At 40.2% G+C, this 15,133-nt stretch overlaps 1 protein-coding gene across 1 annotated transcript in view; it reads left to right on the top strand.

The window, feature by feature from the left end:
- Positions 1 to 2,176: 2,176 nt before the first annotated feature.
- Positions 2,177 to 15,133, top strand: part of LOC126215324 (protein draper-like) — a 131,347-nt gene continuing 118,390 nt past the window's right edge. The window contains exon 1 of the mRNA XM_049942006.1: positions 2,177 to 2,324. Within this exon, the coding sequence (XP_049797963.1) occupies positions 2,177 to 2,324 (148 nt within the window). The remainder of the gene's footprint in view (positions 2,325 to 15,133) is intronic.

Consider the following 15,133-nt stretch of genomic DNA (forward strand, 5'->3'; position numbering starts at 1 on the left):
ATATTATCAAAGGAGAAGGCATACCCGCCTTACAGTCTATAAAGCAATAGACAATATTGTTATCAATACCGAGAACTATGTAGGTGCACAAGTCATCCTGCACGGTCCATCGATGTTCTGTGGTGGAGTTCCTAACTTTACCCTTAGCGACAATGATGCCAATCAGCAAGGTAGTGGCTGGGTCACTGTTGCTCTAGTACGTGGACCTGAAGTCGATAAAGTGGCAGGACTGGTATCGTTCGACAGCTGTGATGTCATTGCTTATTGGACATTTCAAATCGGAGAGGTCTACAATAGAGATACGGGTAAATTGTATTACCTGTCTTTGATGCTTTTGGTTCTTAGGACCAGGAATAATCGTAAAATAAATGAATCTGAATTTGTGTCACTGGACGTCAAAGATGTTAACAACTGTAAAAAAATTAGTCGTGGGTGACCTCACACAAAGCCGCTACACATCGATCTTGTCAAAAGCCTAGTTGTGATTCTCCTTAGTGTTAGCTCTCTGTGTGAGCGTTGACCTCAGTGATTACGTAACCGCTTATTGCTCTGTGTTTACAAACATGACAAGCACAGATGTGTGCTTTCCCCCCTCCCTTTTGATTTTGGTGCTTCCCCTGCCTCCCTTTTGGTGCTCCCCCCCCCCCCCACACCTTTTTGGTGCTTTTGCCCCTCCCTTCTGGTGCTTTTCTTTCATCTCTCTTCCTTTCCCTTCAACTTTTCTGCCAGGAGGAGGAGGCACGGGCTCTGAAGCTTTGCACATATCTTTAAACTTTGTGTGTTTTCTCCTGCCGCCGCTTTGTGAGAAGATTTTTCATCTATCTAATTACATTGTATTTTCAAAACTTTATTGTTTTCATTGATCAAATATTTTGTAGTAAATAAAAGAGGTGGTAGCAGAAAAACACTCCGTACACCCGAGAACATAGTGGCAGTAAGAGAGGCTATCAAACACAGTTCACACTGCCCTGTGGATTGTCATTCCCTGGCACTTGGTTTCCCAGACCACAGTGCTTGCTGTATCTTAGGGAAAGGTCTTCATTTCTGTGCCTGCAAGATTCAAATTCTTCACGTACTACAGGAGCAGTACTATGCCAGATACTTCTGTAGGGGATCAATGGAAATCAGTATCTCCTTAAAAACTTACTGTCAGGTGACTAAGCAAAATTTCTGTTAATGGTCTAAGACAAACTTGCAAGAAATCCATGAGAAACCAATCCACAGATCAAGAGTTACCATGTGATGTCTGATATTGTCTTATGCAATTATTGGTCCCTAATTCTTTGAAGATGAGATGTGAAATGCTATAACTGTGTTGGGGGGGATACCATGTCCACATAGGAAAACTTCTTAGCTTCTGCAATTGCTCCTCTGGCTGTGAACAAACATGCATTCTTTCAACAAGATGTGGCTACCGGTCACGTAGCACCAACTACGGCAATTGTGAGGAACCAATCGTGTTATCTTCAGACTTTTCAGCCTGCGATTTTTTTTCTGTGGGGCTACTTGAAATGACAAGCATTAGTTCTTTAGCACCACACAATCCAGAAACTGAAATATCAAATTCAGGAAGAAATACAACGAATTCCTGTGGAGACTTTCCAACAGGTAATGGGCGATGCCAGCAGAAGACTTGCTGAGTGCTTGCCAAGGGATGGTGGGCATCTATAAGACGTTATTTTTGGAAAATATAGAATTTTTAGATTTTTTCGGTTTGAAAACTAAGTACTTTTATGTTTACTGTGTGTTCTTTGAGTAAATAAAGTCAATTATTCGCTCTCAATAACAGTTTTAAAATCATTTGACTTGCTGCAACACCCTGTAAAATGCAGTGTGTGAAGTTCTTCAGATAAACTACCTTGATGGGTGGTACAATATACATCTTCATATTTTAAAATAATAGTTATTTGCTTTCAACCATTTGAGCTAGGGTACTTTCCTTGCCGTAAAGGCACAGCAGTCACTGAAGCATTAGTTGTATGGTGTTAATCATATAGATAATTGTTTGCTCATGTGTAATTTATTGTCACTGTAAGATAACCCAGACAATCTGTCATAGTTCCACTTTTTGATACCTTTCTGCATGTCTCATTTCGACCTGATGTCTCGCAGTGCCTGGAGACTTGCCCAGTGGGGATGTTCGGTGCCAACTGTTCCCAGAACTGCATCTGCAACAATGGCATGCAGTGCTCAGCTGTTGACGGTTCCTGCAAGTGCCCGGATGGCTGGAAGGACACCAACTGCTCCCACCGGGTGTGTCGTGAGGGATGGTTTGGGCCAGGCTGCAAGAGTGTCTGCGAATGTGACCCCCACAACACTGATATGTAAGTCAGTCAGCTTGTATTGCGATGAGTATGTGGTGAGCACTGTGGCAGCCAATTTGCTAACAAAGCTGCTTGCAAAACACTTTAGATTGTGCAGACATTCCATGATTAATAAGTATGTCGCAAAAAGATTCTGCCTTGAACTAACACCATTTTTCTTCTTATCTCTCCCCCCCCCCCCCCCCCCCCCACCCCTTCTCTCTCTCTGTCGTCTTTCCCCAGGCTGTATTCTCAAGTGAATCAATGTTCTGTGTGTTATGATAAAAATATAAAAATATGTGCAGTGGTGTGGTTTGCTCACATGAACACATGACGGTTGGTGGTGAGGCGATGTGCAGTGGCAAGGAGCAGTGTACCACATGACTTTAGAGACAATAGTGTCATTTTGCCAAGTGTGCCCATAGCACACACTCCGGGCTGCACACAGAACATTTAGTGTTGATTTTTGTGTTAAATTCAGTGTGCTCATTGTAGGAGACATAAGCAAACTTGAACAATATTACAAAATTCAACCAGTATGAGGCTGATCATACAGTGGAATCATATTCTAGTACTAGTTGGATGGCTATATATGACTACATGCAACCAACCAGCACCATTCTCTTGCAGGCAAGCGATTCCTGCTTAATACGTACAACCACATCTGGGTAGAGGGCACATTGCGCAAATTTTTGCGTGAAGCCATTGCCATACCATACCTAAGTCCGGCGAGGACAAAGTCCTTCCTTCCAGCTACCGTCCCATCTCTCTCACCAGCTGTGTTTGCAAAGTGATGGAACATATGATTCATGCCTGGCTGGTATTGTGGCTCGAGTCCTGCAATTAAATAATGCTGCACAGTGTGGATTTTGAGTGCGGTGTTCTGCAGTTGACCACCTTGTTACGTTTTCCACGCATGTCATGAATGGTTTTCTGCAGAAATCCCAGACTGTGGCCTTGTTTTTTGATTTGGAGAAGGCCTACAACACCTGCTGGAGAGCTGGTATCTTACATACTCTTCACATGTGGGGCTTCTGAAAGAAACAGGAATTTTTAAAAGACTGAGTTTTCGAGCTGCATGTGGATTCTGCCTTGTTGGACACCTTTATCCAGGAAACTGGTGTGCCTAAGGGTTCCGTCCTGAACATCATTCTCTTTGCTATCGCCATTAACCCTATAAGAGCCTGTCTCCCTCTGGGCATCTCCAGCTCCATTTTTGTTGACGATTTTGCCATCTATTGCAATTCCCCATGGACCTGTCTCACTGAGAGGAGTTTTTAGCGATGTCTTGATCATCTTTACTCCTGGAGCATTGACAGTGGCTTTCAGTTTTCCGCTGACATAACCATCTGTATGAATTTCTGGCAGCATAACTGATTTCACCTACCATCTTTACATCTTCGGCCTGTCACTCCTCCGTTCGCTGAAACTATGAAATTTCTGGGGCTCGTGCTCGATAGGAAACTCTTTTACTCCTCCCATGTGTCTGACCTGGCAGCCCGCTATACGTGGTCCCTCAATGTCGTACGTGTCCTTAATGGTACTTCCTGGGGTGCAGATCGAACCACCGTCCTCTATTTGTACCATTCCTTTGTCCATTCGAAACACGACTATGGGTGCTTTGTTTATGCATCTGCACATATGTCCCTCTCACACTGTCTCAATGCTATCCACCATCATGGCATCCGTTCAGCCACCGGTGCCTTTTACACCAGCCCAGTTGAAAGTATGTATGCTGAAGCTGCTGAATTACCACTGTCCTACCACTGTGATTTTCAAAGCAAATTTCCTTTTACGCAAGTTGAACTATGTGTGAGAATGTACGATGAATTTCTTAAACCACAGAGCGTTTGATGACGAGCCATTTAGAAGTATTTCAAGCCCAGAAGATCAGACATTCATGTAGTTATTGTGAGCAAATTGATGTAGTGCTACGGGAAGCTCTCTCTCCTCTGTGGGAGCTAATTTATTTGTGGAAAATTTTGAGGACAAGTCACTGGACTCGGCTAAAAATTTTACTGGCACATTTGTGTGATATATCTTAAAGTGTAACACATGCAAAAAAGATAAACATTATATGTGAAAGCTTAGCTTCTCTTGCAGCTTCTTAACCTTAGAGACCAATGTTATATGTGAAAGCTTTGCTTTTCTTGTAGCAACACTACGTATATTAATTTAAAACATTAACTTTTCCTGTTTGTGTATCTGCGCTACTTAACAGTGTTGTTGTTATTTGCTGACTATATCACATGTCCTTGGGTCTGAATATCCACTGTCGTGGGCTGGCGAGAGCACGTGACATGAGCTATGACTGGCTTACAAAAGTGCATCACTATCTCAATTACAATGGTTCAGAAAGTAACATGCGGTATTTGGTGGAATTCAAATTTATACTTTCGTAATACAAAAATATGCAGCGTACATGTTGCTGCAAATCAAAAATCTTTCCGAAAGGGTTTTTCTTCCCTGAGTTTCGTTTGCTAAAGTGCCGGGAAATTCTAGACCTGTGTATAAAAACATAACCATTCAAAAGGATTGATAAGTTTTACAGTTCCGAGGGAAAATATACTGTCACTTAATAACAGGGAAATGTGTGTTTTCGTCTGGGAGAAACTGTATTCTTAGCTCGGAAATCCGGGGAAAATCCAGGAATTTTTTTCCTTGTCCACATAGAAACCGTCTCAGCACCCTTCAAAGTCTCTGTTCGCTGCACATCACCCATCCCTTAGTACAACAGGTCCAGGAAAACTGTCACTTACCAGGAGGTCATTTTAACTTGGCTGTGTATTGGGCACTGCTTTCTTAGCCATCATCATTTGATAGGTGGCACTACCCACCATTTTGTACACATTGTGCCAAAGTGATAACTGTCAGCAACAGCCCGAGTGAATGCCCATTTATTAACCATTTACGTTCCTGCTTGTGTTTACTGTCTGACTTATTGGCTGTTTTAGCAAATGATGCGTGCGCTGTCAACTGCATTTTACTTTTTACCCATCTAAGCAGTATGGTGAAGGCCATTTAATTTTTGTTTTGGACCTCCATTTCTGTGTGGTGTCGTTTTTAGCCCTTTCTCTGACCCTGTTTTTAGCTGTCTTCTCTTACGTCAATTGGGACCAGTGGCGGATACATACGGAAGGTGCACGGGGCTTGCACTTCCCCCTGTGGGGCTGTCTGCATTGCCACCTGTGCTATCCCCACCAGTCAACGCTCATGCTATTCGTTCATTCCTTTTGTCAGTCGACTTGGCTGAATTGAGTTACTGAGTGGTTGTACTTTACTATGTAGCGTGCGTGTCCGTGTCGTCATATTTTATACGTTTCTGTCTGGCACATAGGTATCAATGCCTTAGGTCTGTTAAACACTCACACTGACATTAATTGTCCTGTTGATGATGTCATTAACCAATTTGCCAGGAAGAATAGGTGCACAGAATTCATAGTTTAAGGAAGAGAACAACAATTGTAACTTTTTTATATTATAAGATGGCATTGTCTTGTATATGTGTATAATCAGTTAAAATAAAACTTTCTTAAACTTTGCATGTGACTAAATTATTTTTTATTACAGTAAAAGTACAGGTAGCTCAAGATATTTTAGCGACCCCTCCTTGAGGTTTTTCTGTATCCGCCACTGATTTGGACTGACGTATAGTCGTTTTTTAACTCCACTCTGCATTCATGTTCTGTAGTTTTGACTTGAGCGCGTATGACTCCATTTGTTTTTGTGCCCTAAAACAAAATGAAACAAAAAAACTTAGCATCTTCCAACAAACTTTACACATAGTTTCAAACATTTTTGATACTTCTTTTTGCTGACACTTCTCACACAGTTAAAAAAGATTATTGCTTACTATGTTTTCACTGTTCATGCAACAAAACTTCAGTATCAAGCGTGACATTTTAGTTGGTTACTTCTCTATTGATAGCTCTATTTGCAGCACATTATGCAGACAGTATCCACATGTACCACTGAATTTACCTGAAAAACCATATTATTGTACAATGCATGCTTCAGGAGATATCTTTTAAATGTTTAGGTAACTGAGAAACTAGCGTTTCTTAAAACAGAGTGCAAATTACCCAGACAGTAGTCATCTAATGTTTGATAAGATAGCACATAGTGGCTTCCAAAAATTCACAGTCCGTTCAAATGATAAATAACCAAAACAGCTGCTGTAAGAAGTTTTATTGATCTCCTATTGGCTCACAACTAGTTTCTTGACTATAAAGTCAAATCCTCACATGCCAAACAACTAACCTAAAGAAAATGCAAGAAACGTTTTGTAGAACTACATAAGTTAAATTATATCACAAATTTTTATTACATAACACCCTATCTTCGTTTCTTCACAACTTCAACACCTCTCCCACCCACTTAATGTGGTACTCCTCAGCCCAGCATGCCACCTTCCTAGAGGTTGACCTTCTCCTCTCTGATGGCTCGATCTGCACCTCTGTCCACAATAAGCCCACGAACCACCAACAGTACCAGCATTTTGACAGCTGTCATCCATTTGACACCAAAAAACCCTTCCCATACAGCCTGGCCACCCAGAGACAGCACATCTGCTGTGAAAAATAAACTACCTTGCTCAGTATGCTACGGGTCTCACCAAGGCCTTCACAGATTGGCACTATTATTCACACCTAGTCTGCAAACAGATCACCTGAGCCATTTCCTCTCATACCCCCAGTCCTCCCACCACCCCTGAGAACCAGGCACAAAGGAGTGTTCCCTTCATCACCCATTACCACCCCAGACTGCAACAATTGAACCATATCCTTTACCAGGGCTTTGATTTCCTAACATTGTACCCTGAAATGAGGGACATCCTACAAGAGATACTGCCTGCCCCTCCTAAAGCGGTGTTCAGTCACCCACCCAACCTCAACAACACCTTAGTCTATCCCTATGTCGCTGCCAATCCCAACCTGTTGCCACGAGGATCATATCCCTGTGGAAGATCTGGTTGCAAAACCTGCCAGGTCAACCCACCCAGCACTTTGTGTTCCAGTCCTGTCACAGATTTATCCTACCACATGAGCAGCTGGGTCTCCTGTGAAAGCAGGCATGTCATTTACCAGCTCTGCAGCAATCACTGCACAGCTTTTTATATTGGTATGACTACCAACCAGGGGGAGCAGCCACCGCCAAACTGTGACCGAGAGCAAAGTAGACCACCCGTGGAACAACATACAGCTGAACACAACACATTTGATTTCAGTAGCTACCTCACTACCTGAACCATCCAGATCCTTCCCTCCACCACCAGATTTTCTGAACTTCCGCTCCCGCAATTAGCCCAAACTCAACCTACGGTAACATACTTTTCCCACACCCTCCATTCAACAGTTTACACCCCCTCTGTCCTATCATCTCCTCCCCATTCTCATCTCCCACCCTGTTGCAGCCCTCTGCCAATGCATCCGCCTGTCTTTCGCCACCTTCCTGCCCCACAACCTCCTGATGCTGCATCTGTTGGCAGCTTAGTTCTTGCACATTCCACCAAACAGCATTTGTCTTTCCCCTACCCATACACTACTATCCCTTCCTCTTCCCTGCCCACTTGCATCCCACGTGATAGACGCATACGGCCTGAGATGCTTGAGTTGGCGGATGTGTGTGCATGAGATATGCTAGCTTTTTTTGTGTGAGTGTGTCTTACTGATGAAGGCTGTGGCCGAAAGCTTTATGTAACTGTCTTTTAATTATGCCTGTCTGCAACCTGATGTCTTCTTTACGAAAAGCAGCAATCTGTCTTTTCCTACATTGTTGATATTCCTACCTGGAATTGAATTTTTAGACATGGAAGCCATTCCTCAATAAAGCATAAATGTCCCTTATCCTCATGTTGATAATAATGTAAAAATGCAGCTGTTAAACACATGACAGTGGACTATACAAGAGATGTAACCTAGAATGAACAGGGATACTAAGAACTATGAAAGTATCTCAGTGATAAATGATGATTACTCAAAGGGAATTGAGAATTTATTTTAAAACCTCCAATGATAAATAATTGTTAAGGGAACTGTGGTGAGAAGCAGCATGTGGAGTTGCATTGCTCACAGCATAGCATGTACTGACAACTCGAGTTATACACGGAAATATCACCTAGTTATGCATGTGTGGAGTGGGGTTAGTCAAGTCATAGTCACAATAATCCTAAAATGAGGTGAAGTGCCAGTTTAATCAGAAGTAAAACTTTAACATCCGACACAACATTTTAATTTATTAGTTTTTTGCTACCAGATCTATTAACAACAGTTTGCTGAAAGTTTCTACATTCAGGAGATATGATGTCATAGATGTTAGGAAGCCAAAAATTTGCTTTTGTTTAAAATGGAACTCAAATTGCCCATACTATATTCATCAAATGTTTCATAATGAGAGGTTGTAGTAGCGACTTTCAATCAACCTTAAGCATTACTTCAAACATTTCCTAAAACATTTTCTGTCTTACATGCTTAATGTCAAGTATTTCACACATTCATTCATTCATAAATTAATCAGGCATTTAAAGCTGTATTATGAGCGATTTTGCTTCTTTAAAGAATTGGTGGTTTAGTAGTTAAAACAGAAAACATGTTATGGAATATATAAAATGTTATTCTCTACATATTTATGACAGCACTTCCCTGTCCACTTGCACATTTTTGTCCATTTCAGTTACTAGTAAATTAAACAATAAAGTTGTTTTAACACATAATTGACCATTTATGGATGGTCATGGCAGAGGAAGTTTTGCACCTCTAATGCATATGCAGAACTTCCAAAAATTCGATTTTGCCAGCAGTTCTGTCTCATAATGCATCAACAATTTCATTTTACACTGAAATGTTTTATTGCTATGTTTTTCGGTTTTGGCAGCTGGTAATTCTTGTGCAGGTGCCATCCATGGACAGGACTATGTGACTGCAAGGCAGGCTGGGATGGCAAGAAGTGTTCGCGGCCATGCCCACTCCTCATGTACGGGAAGGGCTGTAGCCGACAGTGCGACTGCCAAAATGATGCCGTGTGCTCACCTGTCGACGGAACGTGCATCTGCGCCCCAGGTCTGTACAGGTGTTGGCTGGCTGTCAGAGTGCATTTCAGTCAGAATTCTTACAGATTCCATGCTGACATTGATATTCTGGGTATGCTGATTGGTTCAGTTGTCAGAGTAATATGGATTGTTACGCATGTTTGTAAAAAACATAGTGAAATCTCTTGTTGTTGTTGTGGTTGTCAGTCATATGACTGGCTTGATAACAGCTCTTTGTGCTAGTCTGTGTTGTGCAAACTTCGTTATCTGTGCATAACTACATCCACTGAAAACTGGTTACTGTCATTAGCCTTGATAACTTTCTAACATTATAAATCTCCAACTACATCCACCAGCCTGTCCCTCAGCTGTGCCTCTTCATTATCTAATTAATGATTTCTTGATGTATCAGGTTGTGTTCTATCGACTGATTCCATCTTTTAGTCAAGTTATGCCATAAATTTTTCTCATTGCTTTCATTCAGTACCTCTTCATTATCTACCTGACCTACCCATTAATTTTTTGCTTTCTTTTATTTTGAAATCATCTGTTATCATCTTGTCTGCACTCTTTATTTTCTACCCATTTAAGGGATCTTAACATTATGCACTGTGACCTGTAGTATATCAATTTATATTTTCCCAACGACAACATCCTTCTGAACAGACCCCGCCTGGAGATCCAAATAAGAAATTGTTTTTACTTCAGAACATTTTAATCAAGAAGGTACATCATCATAAAATTATATAGTAGAACTATATGTCCTAAGATGAAGGTGAAATAGAAAGTCTTTGACCCTATTTGTGACTCAGCATCTCTTCTTTTTTATCTATGTTGTTCTGATTTTAATAAATCATTAAACTTCAGGAATTCAGAGTTCTACAAGACTGCTGACTTTTAACTAAGCATCTAATTAACTTCAGATAAGAACTCATTACATGTCTAGTCAATCACAGAAATAACACCAGAGTGTCTCTGTAATTTGTTAATTGCTTGTTAGCAAAGTCCAGACAGAAACTCAGCATGCCACAGTCAGAAATCAAAGATAGTGTGTTATGTAGAAATTTTGGTTAATGTTTGCATGACTTTCATATCACCATGCTCATCTCACATCATTTAAAAAATAACATTGTCTTATTGGGATGCCGTTCATAGAAATGTGAACACTGACACTTTAAAGGGGGTAAATATTAAAGTTCTGGTGTTACAGTCTACAGTCCATCTGAGATGGAGTGTAAGCTCCATCAAAGTAATTGCCCTGTTAATAATGCAATTTTCTACTTAATTTAACTTTCTTTCCACTTTTCTCTTTGTTTGATTTTTTTTTTATAACCCCGTGCTTTGGTGTCTCTCTGCCATTGCCACTTCATCATTTGGTATTGGTGGTGGTCTAATTATCAACAATGTTAATGATTCCAGTCTTTTTTTCCCACACTGGTTCTTTCAGTTTATGTGTACTTTATCCATGACTTACTGTCTGATGTATTTTCTGCTGTTAACTGATGAAGTTTTCTGAACCACGACTGTCAGCATTTTGATTTATGCCTCACCAAAATCCTTTCTGTGGTGTCACCGCCAGACACCACACTTGCTAGGTGGTAGCATTTAAATCGGCCGCGGTCCGGTAGTATACGTCAGACCCGCGTGTCGCCACTGTCAGTAATTGCAGACCGAGCGCCACCACACGGCAGGTCTGGAGAGACGTCCTGGCACTCGCCCCAGTTGTACAGCCGACTTTGCCTGAGATGGATTACTGACAAATACGCTCTCATTTGCCGAGACGATAGTTAGCATAGCCTTCAGCTACATTTGCTACGACCTAGCAAGGCGCCGTATTCAATTGATATTGAGATTCTATTAACGTATCAAGAGCGATATTCTACAAATGTGGATTAAAGTTAAGTATTCCCGAAGCTACATACTTTTCTTTATAGCATTCATTACGTATCCTGTTTCAGACCTCACGCCAGCCTGCGTGAGTTTAAGCGCGTGCCTTTCGGCTTCCTCTCATTGTGTCTAGGCTGTCTTGCCTAGACACAACACTTTCCCCTTTCCTTTTCTGAATGGTAAGACGATTTTCATTTTCTCTTAATGTATATGACTATGAGAACTGGGTAAGAATAAGTTTTTTCTATATTTTCTTTTATTGTAGTTTTTGTTTAAAGTCCTTTTCTAAAGAGTGAATGAATGATTGATTCAGTCTTAGAGCAGTAGCTTGTTAGTTTGTTGTTGTTAACATTTAAAAAATTGCAAGTAAACTGCATACAAAGAAAGATGTCAAACTTCAGCAACTATTAAGATATAATGTTTTAGAATGTACTATGTGATTTAATTGGATATGTTCTTCATCCAGCCACTGCAATGAAAAGTAATGCAGTAAATGAAAAAGTCTACAAAAATAAAACTTGGTCACAGTGTGGTAAAGTAAGATGTTCATTTCACATAATATTTACTTTTTAATTCATAATTTGCTTCATGTTTCGCTCAGCGTACAAAGTTTCATCTTTTCTGTATTGAAAGTAAAGTGTGTCAAGTGTTATCATTTAAAGAAACTCTTCCTATTCAGCCCATTTGAAGACTGATGAGGTATGTCAATTCTCTTTGATTATATAAAGTGTCAGCAAGAAATTTCCATTTAAAGGCCGTACAGCCCAGAACCGCTATGCCAATAATGCAAAATCACTGAGCATTGAGGCTACCTTCCCACTGATGCACCATGTTGGATATATGTATTTGACAAAATGTGTCCTGGTGCATGAAGAAATCCATAACTGCCTTCTACACATTGACCCTTGGAGTCATTTTCAAGGGATTGAAGGTACGATGATGACTGCATTGTGAGAGATCAGGACTGTAGGGCAGATGCTCAAGTGTGTCCCATTTGAGTTGACAGTGTCTTGTGTGAAATTAAGACCAACAAGGAACTTGGCACACCATTCCAAATTCTCTGATGGATGTCAACTGGTGTTTGTTCTTTGGCAGCCAAGTAAAGAATAACTGCACATTGGTCCTATTTGGACACACATGGTAATACCATCAACATAGTTCTCTCTCTCTCTCTCTCTCTCTCTCTCTCTCTCTCTCTCTCTCTCTCTCTGTGTGTGTGTGTGTGTGTGTGTGTGTGTGTGTGTGTGTGTGTGTGTGTTGAGACTTTTTGATTGGTGCTTACATGTTTGTACACATATTAGCTATTGCACGAGACTTTATGAAAACAGAGTACTTCTTAGCTGGCTCTGACCTTCTTGAGGATTGAGCATAGTTGAAAAATTGCTGAACAGAAAGGAACAGATATATTGGCTATGTTTTCTGCTTGGCTGAGTCTTCTAATTTTGCATCTTATCTTTTATGCTTCATATTACTGAAAACCATTTCTTGAAATGACATAAAATCCATACAGGAATTAACTAAGCATGCTGTAGACATCCATAGAATATTTTTAGGCATAGAAATGTACTCTTAGTACTCACTGCAGTGACTGCTATTTTTAAATTTTCTTCAGGAAATATGCGAACTGTATCTTCTTAACATCAATTATCAGAACACTGCAGATGTATTAAGACACTAGTAGGCTATTTCTCACATAGCAGTTTTGGCTTTTAAGCTTTCTTCCAATCATCTGTATGATGATACAGATAATTTTGATAAATGATTTAAAACTATTTTCACATTGCTGCCATACTGCAAATGACAACTTCACTGAAAGTGCAAGATTAATGTTCTCTCTCTTAAAAGTGTGCAATATGAAACTTGTGCATCGATATAATTAAGACTTATTGTGTTCGTTGGTAATCTATGTGTATATTCAAAGCTTTGTTGAAAGGAATGGATATTATAACTTACACTGTTTGAAAATCAGTAAGTATGTCAACACAGATAACTGCATAGGAATGAGAGTGATAAATGCTTATTCTGGTGGCAACTGCTGCAGTTTTGTGATCAGATAGTGATGTTGCAGTTGCACAACTGCTTATTGTACAGCTATCAGAGGAGATGAGTATTGGTCTGTTTCACATAGACTAGGTTAAAGGGTTTAAATTCCAAAAAGGCAATGAAACTCCCAGAAATGTGGCTAATGATACACTTTGGTAAAAGCAAATAAGACTTCATACATATACATATGAGGGCATGCTGAAAAATAATGCCTCCAAATTTCTTATGTGAAGAATCTTAACTTTTTTTTTACACAGAACAAATGTTTTTAACATTCTGCATATTTATTCTTTATGTTTATGTATTTATTTCTCAATGAAGTCACCTTGCTGACGAATAAATTTCTCCCGACATGAGACCAGGTTTTTGATACCATCACTGTAGAATGTTTGCTTTTGTTGGCAGAGCCACAACCTCACCTTTGTTTGCACCATTTAATTACTATCAAGCTGAAGTCCTCAAAGGTATTCTTCAGGTTTTGGAAAAGGGTGAAAATTAGATGGAATCAAGTCAGGACTGTATGGGGATGAAATAACTGGCTGTAGCTTCATCATAAATTGCATTGAGAAGTATCTATTTTTTATTTCTTTATGGCGGCTGATTTCAGTCACCTGTGTCCATTTTCAAACCATTCATGCTGTAAGTGTGACAGATAAAGGCAATAGCCCATGTATAGAAACTGCCCCTGCAGTAATCAAAGCAATATATGGCCAACATTAGAGAACTCTAATGTTTATCCTGTGTGGTGTAACTTGCCGTTGTTAAGTCTGCCATATACCACTGCAGGGGCAGTTTCTGTAAATGGGCTATCGCCTGTATCTGCCACACTTACAGCACAGATAGTTTGAAAATAGACAGAGGTGTCTGAAACTAGTAACCATTAAGAAATAATTTAAAAAAAATAGATACTTCTTAATGCAACTCATGATGAAGTTACAACCATTTATTTCAATAACAAGACAAGTTTTGGACCTACGAGGGTTGTCCACAAAGTAAGTTCTATTTGGTTATATAAAACAAACATGTACAGATACAGAAAAAATATTTATTGTACAAAAATCTATAACTGTTAACCTACTTTTCTACATAGCTTCCGAAATGTTGTAGGCACTTGTCATGGCGTGGCACAAGTTTTTGTATGCCTTCTTCATAGAAGGTTGCTGCCTGTGTATTCAACCGTGTGGTAACATGCTCTTCAGCTCATCATCATCATTGAAGTGTTGACCACCAAGGACAGATTTTAGGTGTAAGAAGAGACAAAAGTCGCTAGGAGCAAGGTACGGGCTGCACGGAGGATGACCAAACGGGTCCCAATGAAATTCCCGTAGGAGTTGTGTGGTACATTTGCCATGTGAGGTCAGGCATTATCGTGGGAAAAAAACGTCTTTTGACAGTAATCCTTGGCTCTTGTTCTGTATTGCACGGTGCAGTTTCTTAATGGTCTCACAGTAACCGTGTACATTGATTGTTTGGCCTCGTAGTAAGAAATCGATCAGCAAAATGCCTTTTCTGTCCCAAAAAACGATGCACATGACTTTTCAAGGTGTCAAGATTTGCTTAGGTGTAACCTCTGATGGGGATGAAGTGTGCCTCCATTACATCGGTTGCCATTTTGTTTCAGAGACATCGTACGATACCCAAGTCTCATCCCCCGTGACTATCCAAGAAAGAAAACTACCACCTTCTTCATTGTAGGATGTCAAAAACTGAAGTACACTGCCCATCTGTGGTTTTTTTGTGTTGTACAGTAAGAATTATGGGTACCCAACGTGAGCAAAGTTTACAAAATTTCAGTTCTTCTGTAACAATTTCGTGAATTAGTGATCATGAGATTTGCGGAACTTCGGTAGCGAGGGCACTAAGTGTAAACTTA

This window comes from Schistocerca nitens, chromosome 12, assembly GCF_023898315.1.
Source record: "Schistocerca nitens isolate TAMUIC-IGC-003100 chromosome 12, iqSchNite1.1, whole genome shotgun sequence".
NCBI lineage: Eukaryota > Metazoa > Arthropoda > Insecta > Orthoptera > Acrididae > Schistocerca > Schistocerca nitens.